This window comes from Megalops cyprinoides, chromosome 2, assembly GCF_013368585.1.
Source record: "Megalops cyprinoides isolate fMegCyp1 chromosome 2, fMegCyp1.pri, whole genome shotgun sequence".
Taxonomy (NCBI): domain Eukaryota; kingdom Metazoa; phylum Chordata; class Actinopteri; order Elopiformes; family Megalopidae; genus Megalops; species Megalops cyprinoides.
This window is the reverse complement of record NC_050584.1, coordinates 61,393,926-61,412,627: the sequence shown is the minus strand read 5'-3', so window position 1 is coordinate 61,412,627 and position 18,702 is coordinate 61,393,926. Positions and strand designations below refer to the sequence as shown.

The following is an 18,702-nucleotide window of genomic DNA, read 5'->3' as shown; positions in this document are numbered from 1 at the left end:
CGGGCAGTGCGTCCCAGCGCAGGGTCTGGATTCCGCTGTGTCCGCGCTGAAACAATGCACTCCTCTGCATATTTCTGCGACACTTCTTACATTGCCAAGCAGCGCTGTTGTGCACAGCAAAAAGAATAGCGTGCTTTTGGTCATTGTTGTACTTGTCTATTGTTCTGGGAAAGAAAAAAGAATAATTTACATTATACCCATGCGCAAGGTATAGCAGGCGTCTTCAAAACACAGGATTTTTTTTTTGACACAGAACACACACTTACAGCTACACAGTTACACAGAACAAATTAACAATCTATAATCTCTTTAATCTCGTAAGATTTAAAATCATAATGATAATTTCCATGAAAATGTTTCCACTGTAAACATCTTAATTTAATTACAGGCTCACTAATTAAACACCTAGCACACTTTTCCCCCCTTTCTCCTAGTTTTCCCTCGTTAACTTTATGTTGTAGGTTTTTTCATTGTCAGCTTGCATCATAAAGATGCAACAATAGGCTGTCAAGTAGCTCATAATGCAAGACACTCGGGAAAAAAGGGGGAAAACATTGCGTATAGACAGAAGAGAGTAACGAAAAAAATACCTGTCGTTGTTTAACTCCGTGTGTCTGCCCTGTCGCTGTGTCAATAATCATAAGAACAATGAATGTCGTGCATTTCGTCTCCCCTGTAGTTGTTTCTGACCCACTCTGAAGGGTTCTGGAGAGAATGTCAGTATGTGGCATTCCTAAGACTTAATTAGCATCAGGTTTCTCCCGAGCTTCCCAGATTAACCCTTCGCGTTCCACGTTATTCGTCTCGAGCCGCCTGGCTTCTTAGGTTTTTTTGGTAGAGTTCCAGTAAATATTGCGGTCTGACAACGGTTATTTGTGCTGTACTATTCTATATTTGAAAATGTCAACATTAGGGCAAAACAGAGTTTCCTTTTACTAAAACAACACCTTAGTTTTGATCAAATTAAGATCCGCCAGGAATGGAATTGAGTCTGGGATCTTTGCCAAAACTACTGGACAGGTCTCAGTCCCAAGTGAAACTCAAGCCATTTAAAAGAAAGTCTATTTGGATCAGATGAAAGTCCAACGGGCCTGGGGAAGTTTTTATTGATGTAGGTGTCAGACATTTCTTTGGCGATGTTGGTCTATTCAAAGGCACCATCCGTTTTCCCGCCGTCCCTACTGTAGGAGGTGTCAGATGTTTTTTGTTTAGAACGGCCCGTTTGTTGACACAGCTGTTGTCTTTTAGCCAGCGTCCGTCTATCATGTAAAACTAGCGATGTCAAGACAGAGGCAGGGCTCATTGAAGCCAGAGGCCAAAGCCAGGCCTGGCCCTGTCACTGAAGACCTCTGGTGAAACTGAGGAATTTGTGCCAGTGGGACTGTTGATAGAATGGGCCTTTTTTTGTCTTTAGTTTTACCCAAGCTCTATTTATGGACAGTGAAGTACCTGAACAGGCCAGCACTGTGATAATGTGGTATTTATTGCATGCTGCTTTAATTACTTTGTTGCAGAATGAAGATTGTAATGTTAAACTGCAGTTCAGTGATAGAATGCATTAGCTAAAATTAATAATTGTTGAAGTGGCAGGCATTAGTCACCTTTCAGGAAATCATGCAGTACTTTAAAATGACTCAGAAAAGTCTGTTCTATGGGAAAAAAAACAGACCTCCATAACCTTGTGTGGCAGTCCAACTCCAGAGGTTGGCAGCACACTGAAATAAAAAAAAAAAAAAAAATTTAAGACCTCCTCTGCAAGAGTGATAGTCATGGTGATGTTCTCTGAACTTTTTTAGCCACCTACAGACATGTTGACTGGCCCGTGTTCAGATCTCCTGTGGTCTCTTTAGGACAGGAGTACTGTTAATGCTTTCCTTTTTGTAGACTGCAAGCAGCTGAAGTCTGCTAATAATTTCTTTAAAAAAATGTTAACTATATTATCCTAAGTTGGTGGCACTGCACCACCCACCAAGTTCATAAGGATGCGGGCTGAACCACACGTGGTGTGTGATGCATAGTCCTTCAGCAGAGGGCGCTGTTGCACTCTCATAACTTTAACTTGAACCCATTCAATCTCAATTTAAAGTATTGTTAAAAAAAGGTGGGACAGTACTGTTGAATCAGACATTTATGTTGACAGTTTGATACTGGCATGAACCAGTGTGTGATGAACACTACTATATCATACTTTTTAGTATGAATTATATTGCATTAACCCTTTCCTGTGTTATAGTTAACATTTTACATTACATTATTATTATTTATACATACACTCTTATCCAGAGTGACTTACATGGCTACAGTTTTTTCTTACAATTTCATCCATTTATACAGCTGGATATTTACTGAGGCAATTGTGGGTTAAGTACCTTGCCCAAGGGTACAGCAGCAGTGCCCCAGCAAGGAATCGAAGCGGCAACCTTTCAGTTACGAGTCCTGCTCCTTAACCACTATGCTACACTGCCACCACATTTAATATTACACCACACCATTTTGCTTTTGATTTAATTCTGTTGGATTTTTTTTCCACTATTTGTGTAGCAGGGTCTTCTTTTATAGCGTTCACCTTTAGCGTGAATGCTACATATCATAGGGTTTATTGGCTTCACAACCGACTCCCCCTTTACCGTGAACGTGCATGACAGCGGTAAACGACATGGTCATCAGCGAGATGGAGGATTCCGTTGCTGAAGAGGCAAACTGTCGATACTTTTGTAACTCCGGGTTCCTCTTTTGTGTCCGTCCCTTCCCCATTACTCCGCCGTGATGAAGAGACCGCTCTCACTGTGAAAAGCCTGCTGCAGCTCTCGGGTTCCTAAGGCAAGTGCCACGGTCAGCAAATGTTGAACGCCGTGCCAGACGGCGTTTAAAACCAGGCCGTGTCCTTGGCGTGACCGTGCAATGTCACAGGAAGGCGGGATAGACAATGATTAAAAAACGAAGAAGAAATCTGAAATGGTTTCTGTCAGAATGTCCTGGCTAACTGCAGAAAAGGGTGATCTAAGTAATTACTATGTTTATTTGGAGGCCCTGCAGGATGTCAGTGAAATATCCTCTGTGAGAAATGGGGCCGACTTATTGGTGCACATCTGTTTGTCAGCCTCAATGAAGGGAAGCAAGGGGGACCCACCACACGCCACGCACCCCCCCCCCCCCCGGCTGTTTATTTAATACCTCACAGCTCCTGCAAGGCTCCCCTGGCCTGGTCGGAAGTCTTTTGGTTTCCCAGTGGATCATCGGACCACAACATGCTGACAACCTATGGCTACAGAGAGGGTGGTCCACCGTTCCCGGAGGAGCGGAGACCTCCAAAGGAAAAGAGACAGGGTTGGGGGGTGGTTGCGGGGAGCAACTCCGGTGCTAATAATGGCTGTTTAATGGACAGCAAATACTCAAACTGCTCACTTCCTTATAATCCTATCCCAGTGCCAGCGTGCAAGTGGGTTTGGTCCCTAAGCAGTTCTGTTGGTGGTTATTGACCGGGTTCTCTTCTCACAGTTGAAGAAGAGGAGGGTGGAGCGTGCACTGTGACCATGCCCTGTAATCAGACCAAGCTGTGGGGCTCTGTGCCCTCCTTTATTTTTCAGTTCATATTTTTCATTTTTAATAAGAAAGAAAATCACATCAAACACACACCTGTGTTCACTCATACATGCACACACACACACACACACACACACACACACACTTATCCATTCACTTATGTGCTGTAAAAAAATGACTTTCAACAGATGACTTCCATGTCAACATATGGAGGCTGAAATTAAACATTCACTCTTCCGCTTTGCCATTGTGATTATAATGAAGGTACACAGGAAAAGACAATATAGGAAATAAATGTAGTGTCACTGGTCCTTATGATTGTTACTTATTCACCCAACGCCATGCACACACAATCCCACATACACACAGACTCAGACACACAGACATGTGCCTGCCCACACACATACACACACACACACACACACACACACACACACACACACACACACACACACCACACAGGCATGCACACACAAACACATACACATGCATACGCCTGTTCACTGTATTAAATGACTTTCAAAACAACAAATGAGGACGGAAACTAAACATTCACTTTTCCCCTTTGGCAATATCCTTTCCCCATATCTGACATTCCTCAATCACATTCACATGAACAAATTACACCCTCCCTGCTACTTTACTCTGAAAACTCAATGTTTAAAACCAGAGGTGTGTCCTAAAGTAGCCCAACACCTGGACAATCAGTGGACAATTTTCTGCACTTTTGCCCTTAAGGAATGAATCCTCTGTTTTAACAAGCAGCCCCTGTTTTGCCATTACCACTTTCAAAAATAATCTTCATCACATTCTTCCCCCAGGTAACTGGACTTCAGTCATTCAGTCCACACCTCCATGAGGTCAAATCCAACGCACACACCTCCCAGGTCCTGAAACAGCCGCCGCCGTCTGACCACGCTAAGCCTGTGAGTGGGTGTCAATGGAATGTAGCAAGCAGGTTCAGACCTGACTTCCGCAATAGGCAGGAAGCGCCAAGTGACTGCACGTAGCAAAATCAGCAGAACACAGAAAGTGTGCGCGGCGCACCCATGCATCATTTAAAAACATAAAGTTTTACAGTACATTCTTGGGATTTAGGCGGAACTGAACCAAAGGGATTGAAGTCAAGGTAAGTTTTGTTTTGTTTTTTTTTTTTTGGTTTAGTTTTGTGTTCGGACGGAAATGTGATGAACTGGGTTTTCTGGATGATTATTGTGGTAACTGTTCAAGTGTTTTTTTTTTTTTTTTTTTCCTGCTCAGTCTTGAGTTCTGTAATCGCAGTGCACCACTCATGACAGTTGAGCGGCTGACGGTGAACATAACTACACTGACTTAACTTCACAGATACACCTTGGTGATTTGTTTGGATTTCAGAATGTAATTTCACATAACCACCTAACTGTCTGTATTAGGAAGTACTGTTAAGTCCTTAACTGAAATAGATGCAGATTCATATTATAAGAGCAAATTATGCATGCATTATGCATATTTAGTCTTGTGTGTTGGGGCACACATTTTTTGACACAGATACAACTTTTGGTTAAATTTGAAAGAAGTTTGAAAAACATTTTGGCTTCTTACATGTAAGAGTAAATTTGGCTTCTTACATGACAGAGTAATTTCAATAACCATAATCTCAAAATTTTTCCTTTCATGGAGAAAACCAACAGAAATGCATAAAGCCTGAAGAAAATTACAGTAATTCACACAATAATCCAACATTTGGTTCTCGTCTGTATACATAAGTATACGTTCTCTCTCCACCTTCAAGTTCATTTATTATTAACATGGTGTTTAACATTGAAATTAATGTGCTAGGTGATGTGTCTAAAGGCAACACATTTGGAGATTAAGCCGGTTCACACCACAGGAATGTGGTCAAAAGGCATTTCTGAGTCTTCGTAGTCAAAACTGATCTTACTGGCAGCAGGTGGTCAGTAACAAAAAAAAAACATTGTTTGGACAAGCAAATTACCTGACAAGCTAACTTCCCTCTGAGACTGGCTTAAAAACATCAGGGCTTACCCCAGACAGTCATGCATGTGCATTGGGGTTTGTTTGAGTAGACAGACAACACTGGACTCTGCTGCCTCTGAGCTGCTCAAATTGGAGTTATTAACTCAGCATGGGTGGGGCACTGAAAGGGAGTGGAAATTCACAGAAATTCTGCCAGTATCTCTGAGAGCGTTGAGTAAGTGGTTAATATGTTGAAATGGAGTCACATAAGATAGACATCAACAGAGGTGCAAACAGCTGGTGTCCGTCCGAGACACAGTGTTGTACTCCTACTTGCCATACGCATTGTAAGGCATAGGAAATGCGTAAAATGTCAGGAAAAGCCATCTGGTTTGGGGGTTTTTGGAGGGGGTATCCCAAGAATTGTACTTGCAGACCTGGATGTATGATTGATACTATCTACTCTTCTCATAATGCGGCAAATTAGCTTGACGCCAAGTGCTGTGGTCATTCTTAAATTCACCCCCCGGATTCTATTAATTTGTGTAAATGCTAAAGTGTTAATTTTTCCAAAACATATTTCCACTCACTTTTGATTTTGATGACTCATTCCAAACATTCTAATTGTTATTTCATGTGTCATCCAATTCAGTCTCACACAAGACAACTTCACCCAAACCTCGCTCGTATTAATTTCTGTATCCAGAAATATGTTTTTTTTTTTTTGTAATATCAGAAGGCTAGATTAACATGCAGGTGATGGTTTTCAGAAAGTTATTAGCCAGCCAGTGCTTCATGCCATTTATGCTACGAACTGACTGTCATCAATGTCTGTCATCAAAAATAAGCTTTAAATATTTTAATGTCTAGCCAGAGCTGGACAAGGTGCCTTGCTGGTGTAGAGGGATGCATAGTCCAATATACATATATATATATATTTTCTGATGAGTAACTGATGTGTTGTATAGCTCATTTTTATGTAATGAGCTATATGTGAAATACTTTCATAACTCATCTAATAATTATACATGCATCTATGCTAGAGAATATTCTGTGTCTCCACTGCATTACGCTGAGGTGCAATTAGCCCTGGAAGGACGTCAGCTGTCAACCCCTTCTCCACCCCGCCTCGTTCACACTGGTAGACAGCTAAAAACCAGCAAAACTGTTACTGCAGCTAGCATCAGGTCATTCCATAGCCACTATGTAGCTAGGTGAGTGAAAAAAACAAGTTCGGCACAACAGATTCAATATACTCCTACATTGTGGTGTGTAAAATTAGATGATATAATAATTCAATAGAATGGTTTGTTTTGTGTGTGTTAGCTGTTTTCATTCACTTGTAGCTTGCTGGTTAGCAAGGTAGCAACTATGCAGAAAAAAAAAAACCTGAGCATGAATGAAAAATGATATCGAAGGTTCTCCCTTCTTTTCTCACAAAGCAAACAATGTATCTATCTGGCTGGACATGTGCTCAGTGTTTAGTTTCAAAATAATTTATAGGAAATTGCAATATTGACTTGCCTTTGCAACAAGCTATTTCCAAGTTATTTCCTCTTTGATTTGCTTCATAAACACACCAACCTCTTAACAAACACTCTCAGGTGCACACCCTGAAACTGCATATCCATATAACCACACCCTTGCCACATTGAGCACCAGGTAGCCAACTGTGCTCTCAGTTGTACCCCTTCAGCTGTCCAAGAGTGTAATGTGTATGCATAGTGACATATGCCACTAAATATCTGTTATAATAATAACATGGTATTAACTCCATACAAAAACAGAAAACAGTAAATCGTCTGAAGAGTTTTGTCAGGTACAAAGAGCCACAAAGAGCTAGAATGTAACTGCATAATACAAAATTGAATTAGCACTTTTATTGTTAGCATATGTAATTGAATAATAAGGTGGGTGAAACCAATGCTGTGCTTAATCAAAAGCCGAGTCCTCTATTGTGATTGCCTTCACAGAGTTGCTGGTGGCCCCCAGGGTGAGATTGGATGAGTTTTACTGGCTCAAATAATTTGCCAGGATCTGGACATTTTCTGGCAATGGTCCAGCACACATCCCATTTAGACAGGTGGCTGTGTGAAGCCATGTTGATCATTCAGCCAGATCATTCCTGCTTGTACAAGTCACAACCAGCACCGATAGCACTGCAGAAAAAAAGGAAGCCAGAGTTTGAAAGACTTCAGACAACGGGGATGATCCAGTCACTTGCTCAGAACGGGAAGCCACCGTTCACCGCACCAGCCTTAAAAACACAACGGTAATGCCAAGACGCGCGGTGACAACAAACCGATAGCGAATGTTGACTCAACCTAGCTGGAACACTGCCAGCTCCAGCAGATTGATGAGTTTTTCATCTCACTCCCCCGAGCTTCTCTAAACCTCAGCTGTCATGTGTTCCAGCAGGTCCCACAAACTGACCACAATCAACACAAACAGAGGGCCGCTCAAGCAAATAAAAACTGCCCTCTCGTCGGCTGTGCAATGTGTTGGACATCAGCAGAGGGCCTTTTAATAGACACTGACCACACAGCGGTTTACCTCAGTGACATCACAATCAGGGTAGTCACTGGAGAGGAGCAACTGCAAAACATATACCTGATTCTCTGCCGGCTGGAAGAGACAGGTTTATATCTAAAATGATCAAAGTAGGACAGGTAACGTTCTTTTGCATCCTCCCCTTCTCACGGACACGCAGGCGTTCTATGTTAGGTAGTCAGTAAAGCGGTCTGCTTACTTCATGTTGCTGTCTGTGAGTCCTATTTCCAAAAAAATACCTCACAGACTCATATCTGCTGAAATTAAATTACACAGAGTTTTATATCATAGTATTCTTTGTAAATTTAATTCCAGTGATGTAGGCCTCCCCACCCTTGTTGACAGCTGCAACAGCATGTCTAAAACAACGCTTACGAAACTACACAGTAACTTCTCTAACACGACGCGCACTCATTACGAACTTCTGTGGAATAGCAGTCCCCTTGAATTATCCATATCTGATGTCACAAAGGAACAACTATAAATGCGTAAACACTGAAAATGCCTGTTTAGTCCTATAACAGACATTACAACTCAGAGCAGAAGAATGGTTGAAAGATCTTGCGCAGAGACTACAGAGGGATCTAAACATGAATGCAAACAAGACATTAAAGGCTCAGATAACAACTGTCAAAACAGTCATATGAGTCATGTGTTTTACAAAAACAAAACTCGTATGATTAGCGATGATCAAAATTACCATAATTTTCCCTCGCCGAATCGGGAATAAACACTGTAACATCAAAGCTGTGACTGTCCAGAATCCGTTATGTGCAGTTACCAAGCTGGAGGAGGCTCAGAGAGGGGTGCGTGGGGGCCTACGACACGGCGCCAAACTCAATTTGGATGGTAAACGAAACTGTGTCAGAGCTGTGGCTCCTCCATGGCGATTTCCCTCTGTGATCGGGGGCGTCACAGTGCTCTGTCTCTAAGCAGCAACACATGCCCTGCTCATCAGGTTTTATAGAACAATATTTGACGTGTTGATTTTTCTTACGCCTAAACATATTGCCGTAATGTGTGTGGCGACAGTGTGGCATAGTGGTAAGGATCAGGGCTTGTAACTGAAAGGTTGCTGGTTTGCTTCCTCACTGGGGCACTGCTACTGTACCCTTGGGCAAGATACTTACTTAGCAAGATACTTAACCCACAATTGCCTCAGTGAATATCCAGCTGTATAATGGATAACATGTACAACTGTAATGTATGTCTATGTAAGTCGCTCTGGAAAAGAGCGTCTGCTAAATGATAATGTAATGTAATATATACCTGCCATACATTACACATGCACACAGATATTTTTGCCATCACTTAGGTTTTCACCACTCTTAGGACTTCACCGTAGTGTCAATCATTAACCACAATCATTACGTGCTTCATAACACTAAAGTACGAATCTTCCATCCCACTGGCCTGCACTGAAGTCCCTGTCCTTTCTTTGATGCTGACAGACAGACACCACATGCGCTTGGATTACGTTATTTCTGTTGGCACCATTATTATCTGTCAGCTCAGCAGTCACTCTTATCTTGGGTGCCTTTCGATTTTTCTGGTTATCATAACATTTGGTAGTCCTTCTACATTATTTTTTTAATGACTGTCATGTGGGCTCCCTGCCACATAGCAACGTGTCCCGCCGGACTGGAACCAGCAACCCGTGTTGCCACATACTGTACCTCTACGAGCATCAGCGGCCACAATAGCAGTACTGTGTGCATGCAGTACGGTACATAGAACACACAGCTGCCTGTACATTCCATGAGCCACATGTGTTCTGTATGTAAATTTGTTCATGGGGCCCTTAATCTACACGCTCACATACCTTTTCACCGCGAGCCGCTCTGGGAAAGAGCGTATGCATTTCCAGCGGTGCGGAGGCTAGCTCATGACCCCGTCTTTGGAGCTAGACTCGGGGACGGCACAGCGCACGTTGTTTTCACGGAACCCCAACCGCCCATGCGTTGTCATGCCGACCGTTATAGACGACTGGCATCCTGTTGTTGTGAAACAGAACGCACTGCTGGCTCTCTCCACAGTTTCAGCTGCGAGGGCCTCGTCTGCGACCGACTCATCGTCTAACTGTGCCAATGACTGGCGTTGCCGCGGTTATAGGCCAAAGGCCTCGTGTTTCAGCTCGAAACCTGCTTTTCAGTGACCCTGTGTCATCTAAGAGACGGCTCTGACAGGATTCTCTGAGAGTTTATTCAGCGCAATCTACTTTAGTCTCAGTGATCTCTAGTCCGCAAGCTCACTGTAAAAATGTGACTGGCAGTGGCACCACCTTCATGCTGCTTATTCTTGAGTAAATGCTAATTCAGCTCCAGAAGTATTATTGAATACAGAATGAGAGGACTAAGATAATAAAAATACAAATGCCACTACTATGACTACTGCTGCTGCTACTATTATTTACTACTATTATCACTACTACTACTACTACTACTAATAATAATAATAATAATAATAATAATGAACAGTGAAAGAAAGTGTATATTGATTGATGTAGCTGGGCCGTCAGAGCAAAACAGATCTGTCAAGTTAACTGAGAAGCTAGCTATGTACAAGGATCTTGACACTGAGATGAAAAGGATGTGGGGAATGTCCAAAGAGATTATTCCAGTGGTGAGCTCCACGACTTGTAAAAAAAAAAAGGCGTGGAAAAATTTATCAATTGGATTCCAAGCAACATCAACATCCAAGAAGTACAGAAGATAACCCTCCTAGGAACAACACACATTTTGCAGAGGGTGCTCTCCCTGTTATGCGAAAGACAATCTATCCTATAGCACCCAAGGACCATTGTTTGGACCCGGTTCTACAAATGTATCATAAATTGCAAGAAAGAAATAATAATAATGATAATGATAATAATAACAATGACTTACATATCCCTTATCAAAGATGACAAAGCTCCTTACATTGAGGGTAAGGGGAGAGCCCAACACCCACTGCTGTGTAGCACCCTCCCAGACAACGTACTGGAGGCAGTTTCGGACATCGGGTGGGAGGGGAAGGATGAGAGACGGAGAGGGAGGGCTTCATTCAGCCATATCAAGTGGGACATGATTAAATGTCCAGATTTACATACATAGCTAGATGGGAATTTTGGCGAGCAGATAGGGGGGACTCCCACCCCCCAATATACACACACAGGCACCAAAACTCACGCACACACACACACACACACACACACACACACACATACACACACACTCACACACACACACACACACACACACACACACACACACACACACACACACACACACACACACACACACAAGAGTCTTTGCAACAAATGCCATTGGATATGACCACAATGAGTCTGGACCTTGGTTTAATGTCTCATCCGAACAAGCTACAAAATAAAAGGTTATCACAACGGGGAAGAAGCAACAACCACAACAACAACATTAACATGTAACATTAAACTTGAGGAGAACTGAAGTGAATCAGCTCCCTTTTGAGAGCAGCATTTTGAAAAGTTTTGTATCCGTCAACGCTGTCAGTGAATTCATCTCAGACCACATGTTAAAAAAAAAGGGTGTTGGCCTAGAACACAGCCACACCAGAGCAGCTGTGTGCTGCTCTGTTTACAACCTGCTATTTCACTTTCATTGGGACAGAGCACTGCTACCCTCACACGCTTCAAACATGTCTGACGACGCCAGACTGTGTAGCCTGCAAACATGATGCATGAAATGTACTGAGCAAGCTTTGACCATGCTCATGCTATTTAAATCAGGGTAGTATAGCACTGACCCTTATCAACTTTAACTTATCTGACTGAGTTTGGACACAGCATGGGCAAACGTCTTTATTTGTACACACCCTTTTGCATTGCACTGGTTTACTTACAGGGCCACAGGTGACCACTTCTGTACTAGAACATGTATGTGTCATGCTTTCCACTGCATGACAGATCTGGTATGTCATACATATGTTCAAATGCCCAAAAATGCATGTGTGTGTCTTTTTGAAGCATTGCGTTGAGGTTGCTAAAGGCACCTTGTGTCACAGTTTCCTGCCCTAGTGGTGCTTTCAACACTGAGCAGGAAACGTTTGCCACAACCACTTCCTGTACAGATGGGTACATCCCTTCAGCAATGGAGAGAGAATCAGCACAAGGAAGAGAGAGAAAGAGACTGTTCTGTGGGAGGAGAAAACCTTCTGAGTTTTCAGTTGTCAGATCAGAGATTCACAGACCACTGTTTCTTTGGGTTTGTTTTGGGGGGAGTTAATTTCAGGTTCAGACGAGGGAGCAGACTATGTTTTACCTTTCCCATTTTGTTTCCTGTCCACATCAGAAAATGCATTGGCTGAACAGACAGTGTTGTCTTACAGTCTGTCTTTGGCCTAATCAGTGTGACCTCACCAGGTGTGGAGGATTCTGCTGCGTTCCAATCACATTAGATGGAGCGTTTTCCGCTTGTATGTCTTTCTCCTTGATTTTTTAAATTTGCATCATACTTTGTTTTAGCAACAAGTCAAGCTCATATTCAGAAATTTTGAAATTTACTGCCAGTGCTAAAAGGTTAGCATGTGCTCAGAATAGGAGAGGAATCACAGCTGAACAAAGCATTACACTGCTTCCTTCATGGCATGTGCTATAATGATGGTCAGAGATCCCAACATCAGGAGTGAACACTATTGTCGTAACTTAAAACAAGTCTGAAGACTTCTGACAGATTTCATGGATGGGTCAATCTCTGCTTACACACAAGGCACCAAAAAATGAAGACAGTATATGAATGAACCCCCACTCCCCCCCCCCCTTTACACACATCACCCATCCCCCATCCCCCACTCCCCACCCCCCAGGCCCAAACTCTCAGAAGCCAAGCCAAGCAACCCAGCTCCACAAAGTAACCTCACCAAAATTCATCCAATGGGATCGTCCCTCTGTAGACAGCGCCCACTGGCTCCATCTCAGGAAGTTTAAAATGGCAGCGTAACAAATCCTGCGCAGGCCGCGGGGGGGATGTGAGCTGTAACCTGAGAAAAAGGGTCCACGGAGCAATCGTCCCATCCTCAGACGGGTGATTTATTCCGCTGGCAGCTTCACGGAGACCCGTTATACAACAGAAAAAAACAGACCTCCATTTTTAAATTGTGCACCTCGACCATCACAACATTTGCCTTGCTAAAGCAAGCCACTTGCATACGAGGGACAATGCGTGTAAGAATTTGAAGGAAATTCCAGAAAGGCTTTCTTTTTTCGGGGGTAGGGGGGAACAAAACATATACCAGGTTGGCCTGAGTTGTTGAGCCTTCCTGACCTCAACTGTTCTAAACAGGAATGTCCTGTGGGGTCGGTCAGTGTATGCACGGGTCTGTACTTAACATGGACCAATACATTACAGCTGTGGCAATAATATGTCGTGCTCAGAGGTCACCGCATAATGAAGCAATGCACACTTTAGTTAGCGAGGCACAGACTGGTGGAGATAAAGTCTAAAACCTTAACAGACTGGTCATACTCTCTTTCCCAGTACCATTAATGGCTGCAGTTTCAGCGCAGCGGCGGAGGGCTTCATTATTCAGGGGGGGGCTTGCAAAGTGCGGCTGCGTCATTTTTCTGCCACGGTCATGTCATGCTAACTGCTGTTGCAAACTGCTAGTCATGAAATTAGCTCCCTGGCCATGCTATCCACGCCCAGTGTGGTAACTTGTCTCTAGATCTGCCTGATTACATCTTTGAAAAAAAAAACCTGTTGCATAATATTTATCAGCACACTATCATTCAGTGAATATTTTCACCATTTCTCAGTTACTGTCTCTAGACAGAACAGGCTGCTTATGGTCGCCTGAAACCTCTAATTTTACATGATCCAACTAAATAAAAAAAAAACTGATCTGTACTCATATCTCAAGCCCTTGCAGCCACACTTACACAAGGGAGGTGAGGAAGGGCTGCATGTCTTGACAGAGACCGAATGTTCAGTGGAACTATGCAAACCATCTCTCAAGCACCTCAGTGCTGTAGATGTTGTGCAACTCAGAATTGCCCAGGGCTATCTGTTTCACCCGACAGCAGGTTTGCTCAATATATTTGCCCTCTGAATTCAGTTAAAACAGTACGCCAGTGGGAACAAATAGTTTTCAGAAACACAGGTAATTTTCAGTCTACAAATAGTATTTGAAAATGAAGCGATAGCCTTTCTTGTTCTATACTACAGCACGTGTGTGTTTGGAGCTGTGCTGGCTGTGGGTGTGTGGAGATGTGTGTGTGCGCGCATGTACAGTATCCTGTAAGACACAGTCAGTGTGTATGAATAGACTGTATACTTGGTACCTAGGTTACCATACTTTGGTTGCCATGTGGTGAAGAGTGGATCATACGCACCACAGTGTTGCTTTTTGCATGGAACGTGTTCAGTATGATTTTTGAATGCATGTGGTTTGTCTCTTCGATGTAACTCATGCCTGTGGATTTCTAGCCTGCAGCTCAACTGGGCTACATAACCCCGTGTGAATAGACAGTGTGACTGACATGTTTTGTTGTGTCTGACAGATGGAGGACATCGATGCAATGTTCAGCGACCTGCTGGGGGAGATGGACCTCCTCACTCAAGTGAGTTCGCAGCCAAGCCCTCAGGGGGCGGGGCTTAACAGCGTCACCGACCATGTCACGGCAGACCTGCTCAATTGATAACCCACAGGAGCAGAAGATCTATCTGACTCAGTTCAGAGTGGAATGTGCTGCCTATATAGTGTTACAATGTTATACTGAAATAGGTCTGAGATATACATTTAAGATATGCATTTAAACAGCCTGAACCTTCTAATCTGGCACATTTACTGTATGTCCAGAAAGATGCAGTTGTGGAAAGAGTATCAAATACTCTTCTTCTGACTCACGAGGAGATCAGAGATCACCGTCATTCATCAAGATGTGATTTTAACGGCATGCTGTTTCTGCTAAGTTTCATTCATACAATTTGTTCATTAAGAGAACTGGAAATGTGACATCACATCCATAGACCTGCTCTCCTCTGACTCACTTAAAGGAATGATCTAAGCTGTCTCCTGGAGTGACCTTTTTTTATTCATCTTTGATTCAAATCAGGCTTAAAATAACAAATTTCACTTCCCTATGGAAAGGGGGAAAAAAAAGAATTTGAGGCCGAGACAATTTATTAAATTGAGGAAGAACAACGCTGCCATGGTTGCAAAGGGAAATTTTCCTGTACGTGTCTAAAGCTGATAAAGCACTGCTTTAGGCATGTTTCAGCCTCAGACATTTACATTTTAATACACCATCCCGAGCGGGCCTGACAAAACACCAAAAAGCCTGTGCATTAATCTTCATAACCAAAAGATTAAATAAAGCTGAGACTCCCATACTGCACAACCTGCCATGGAAGACTAGGGAGAGAATGTGTCTGTGTACTTCTGTTTGCTTTTGCCTGCACAGTTCCTAATAGTTCACAGTGCTTCCTAAATTCATATTGTTATGTGAGAACATAGGTTTACAATTAATCTCTTTGTTCCTTCATGTGCTCAGAGTTTAGGGGTGGATACCGTTCCTCCAGAGTCTCCATCCAGCACAAACAAAGAGGTCAACTTCTCCATCGGTTTTACGGACTTGAACGGTAAAAACCCTGCCCGCAACAATTAGGTTGCTAATTGCCGAGAAAATTACGTTAAATTTATGATGAAGTAAAAACAGAGGAACAATGAAACACATATGCAAAGAAGAATAGAGCTTTTAATCATGTTTTAGAATATGTCATTGCTACTGTGCTGACCCTAACCTAAGGCAGAGATTAAGTACTAACATCAACCCACCACCCAGTTACAGATGTGCAATTGTACTGTGAGTTTCCACTGGGTGAAAAGAGGTAGAAGAATTTTTGCGAATTGAGGTGGAGATTGTGCAGGGTAAAAGTGTGGGTTGTGGCCAGATCTAATCTTTTCCGTCCCTGTCACCACGCCAGCGTCCCTGAACGAGCTGGAGGACAATGACTTAGACGCCTTGATGGCCGACCTGGTGGCAGACATCAGCGAGACAGAGGAGCAGTTTGCCAAGTCGAAAAGCGGCCACCCAGAGCCACACCCTGACCCAAAGAGTTTTCCCCCGCCCCTGCAGGACCATAGTTTTCCCACCCCGGCTGCTGTCATAGCCCCCCACATACCCGCCCCCGTGCCCCAAACACCCACCCCACAGCCACCACCCCCTTCTCAGCCCTCCAAGCCATTGCTACCGGTAAGGGGCTTTGCGTGATACACTTGTCAGGAGTGCCGTTTGTTAAACAGCACATCCTTTCCACTTCTGATCATGCATGTGGTTGTTGGTCACTGTTGTCCCATTGAATGCACTGCGGGGTTGCACAGTGTACAGAGGCTAAGCAGTTGCACATGGGTCTTCTGTATGCATCTGTATGCTGCTGTTAACCTTTGCCATTAACTATTTCCTATATAAGGTGTAGAAGGTATATCCTACCTCCCATATGAGGTGTAGAGTAGCATTGGTGTAGGCGGCAGTATAGCATAGTGGTTAAGGCGCAGGACTTGTAATCAAAAGGTTGCCGGTTCGATCCCCACTAGGACACTGCTGCTGTACCCTTGGGCAAGGTACTTAACCCACAATTGCCTCAGTAAATATCCAGCTGTATAAATGGATAACATTGTAAAAAAGAACTGTAACCTATGTAAGTCGCTTTGGGTAAAAGCGTCTGCTAAATGTAAAATGTAGATGTAAATATCTTTGTTCGTGGACAGTGAAATTTCTCAGCCATGACTAAACGAGTAAATAATGTTGGGTTATAACACAACACAGAATCAAATCAACAGGTCAGTACAAAGCAATTACGTTGAGATCATGTATACACAAAAATGCACCATAAAAGGTCATATACTGTATGACAGAACTCTGTGTGCCATGTACCCTTTTGATGCATTTTACAGTAATGAGAGGTTCTTCCGGAAACAGTCTGTCCCCCCTAGTTATGTTAAAGCAGGCCAGGCTTGAAACATTGGACATACGAAGACGCCCCTGTTGTTCTCGGGGTAGGTGCGTAGCCACACGGTCAAAGTGTGCAGCGCTCATATTTATGGGCTGAAGACAGAAAGGAGATAGTCTGTCTGGCCGGCCGCAGCGGAGCATGTCTCAGAGGGGGGGAAACCGCGGGTCCCGTCTGGAACAGATCAAACACTCGTGAGGCAGGATGGAAACTGTATCAGGATCAGTGGAGTGGCGGGGGGTTTTTTTTATAGTCTTGTGACTTCATCTAATGGATGGGACAAAGACAAAAAACAGCACACACACTGTGAAAGCAAGCTGTCTGTCATCAACTGGAAGAGGCTTAGCAGAGGGGAGCATTCAAACGCATCACTCATATTTACAGTACAGCTGAATTGGCCAATGAGGTTCGCCGTGGCCTGGCCTCCTCCACCAATCACGTCTTGCATGTGTACATTGTTCTTTAGAATCTGGGGCCAGTGTGTGTTCATTCTATGCGCCATATGATTCTGACTCACTGATTTGTTTTCTCAGGAGGAGATTGAGGCCCAGGCCAAGGCGGACAAAATAAAACTTGCCCTGGAAAAGCTGAAAGAGGCCAAAGTTAAAAAGGTAAGGGGGGTACAGTGAGTGAGGGAAAAAACCACCAATCACCAACCACCCATTCATGGCCACAACGTTCCGCCTCATGACTACAGTCAGCCAACTGCCAGTTATTGACTCACGCTGATGACTCATATACAGGGGCGTTTCTAGCTATTGAACAGATCAGGGGCTAAGTCAAGTTCGCCTAGGGCTTGTCTTTTTTGAAGGGAGATCGGCATCGGTAGGTTGGGGAGGTTATATCTACCTTTATAATAAATAAATATTTTCACACCTTTGGACGCTGCAAGTCAAGTTCCGCTTTGTTACACAGTCTGTCTGTTGTTTTGCTATAAACACCTCCTTTTGGGCTAGGCTTAAAATATTCGGGGCTATAGCCCTGAATGACCGGACCTAACAATGCCACTGCTCATGCACATTGTATTGTAACATCTCATGAATTATCACGTATTTGCAGGAGTGTATCTTGATTACCTTCCCAAGGGCAACATTTTTCAGTTTTTCTCTTCAGTCTTGGTTGGGTTTTTCATGTTTTTTGTTTTTTAATTCTGTGACAGTCTGGTTTTAAAGGATGTTATATCAAATTAATGTTGATTGAGTAAAGGAAGTTGGAAAACACATAATAACTGTGCCAATAAATTTCCAGCTAATTGTTCAATGAATGAATCAAACAATGAAAATCCTTATTCACTCTTCAGGAGTTCCACCTACGTCCTCACTGCAGCGGTGTAAATGTCTGTGATAAATCCATCCTTTAAATAGGGCACAAAAATAAATAGACACTATGTCGTAAGCATTGCAGTACTCCTGTACACAAGTTACAGCAATTTACAGCATACAACATACAGTACACTGAAGAAGTACCTTTGTGCAGTGTCACAGCCAAGATTCAAACCTGTAAAATTCTGGAAGCTGTGACTCTGCACTACACTGCTGCCTGAGGTTGGGGTATATCCAAACATGGACACAGGGGGATTGTGGGAATTTGCTCTGGGTTCCACCAAGACTTAGAGGAAGAGCTGCTCAACAAGGCAGACCACAGTTATGATACTGTACACTGCTAAGGTCTGCCTCTTGGGTTGCGT

The 18,702-nt window shown here is 43.3% G+C and overlaps 1 protein-coding gene across 1 annotated transcript in view; it reads left to right on the top strand.

Moving 5' to 3' along the window:
• Nucleotides 1-4,576: 4,576 nt before the first annotated feature.
• The window catches only part of LOC118771982 (amyloid beta (A4) precursor protein-binding, family B, member 1 interacting protein), a 30,567-nt gene continuing 16,441 nt past the window's right edge, over nucleotides 4,577-18,702 (top strand). Inside the window, exons 1-5 of the mRNA XM_036520196.1 lie at nucleotides 4,577-4,672; nucleotides 14,564-14,623; nucleotides 15,557-15,644; nucleotides 15,990-16,258; nucleotides 17,549-17,626. Coding sequence (XP_036376089.1) covers nucleotides 14,564-14,623; nucleotides 15,557-15,644; nucleotides 15,990-16,258; nucleotides 17,549-17,626 — 495 coding nt within the window. The 5' untranslated portion in view covers nucleotides 4,577-4,672. The remainder of the gene's footprint in view (nucleotides 4,673-14,563; nucleotides 14,624-15,556; nucleotides 15,645-15,989; nucleotides 16,259-17,548; nucleotides 17,627-18,702) is intronic.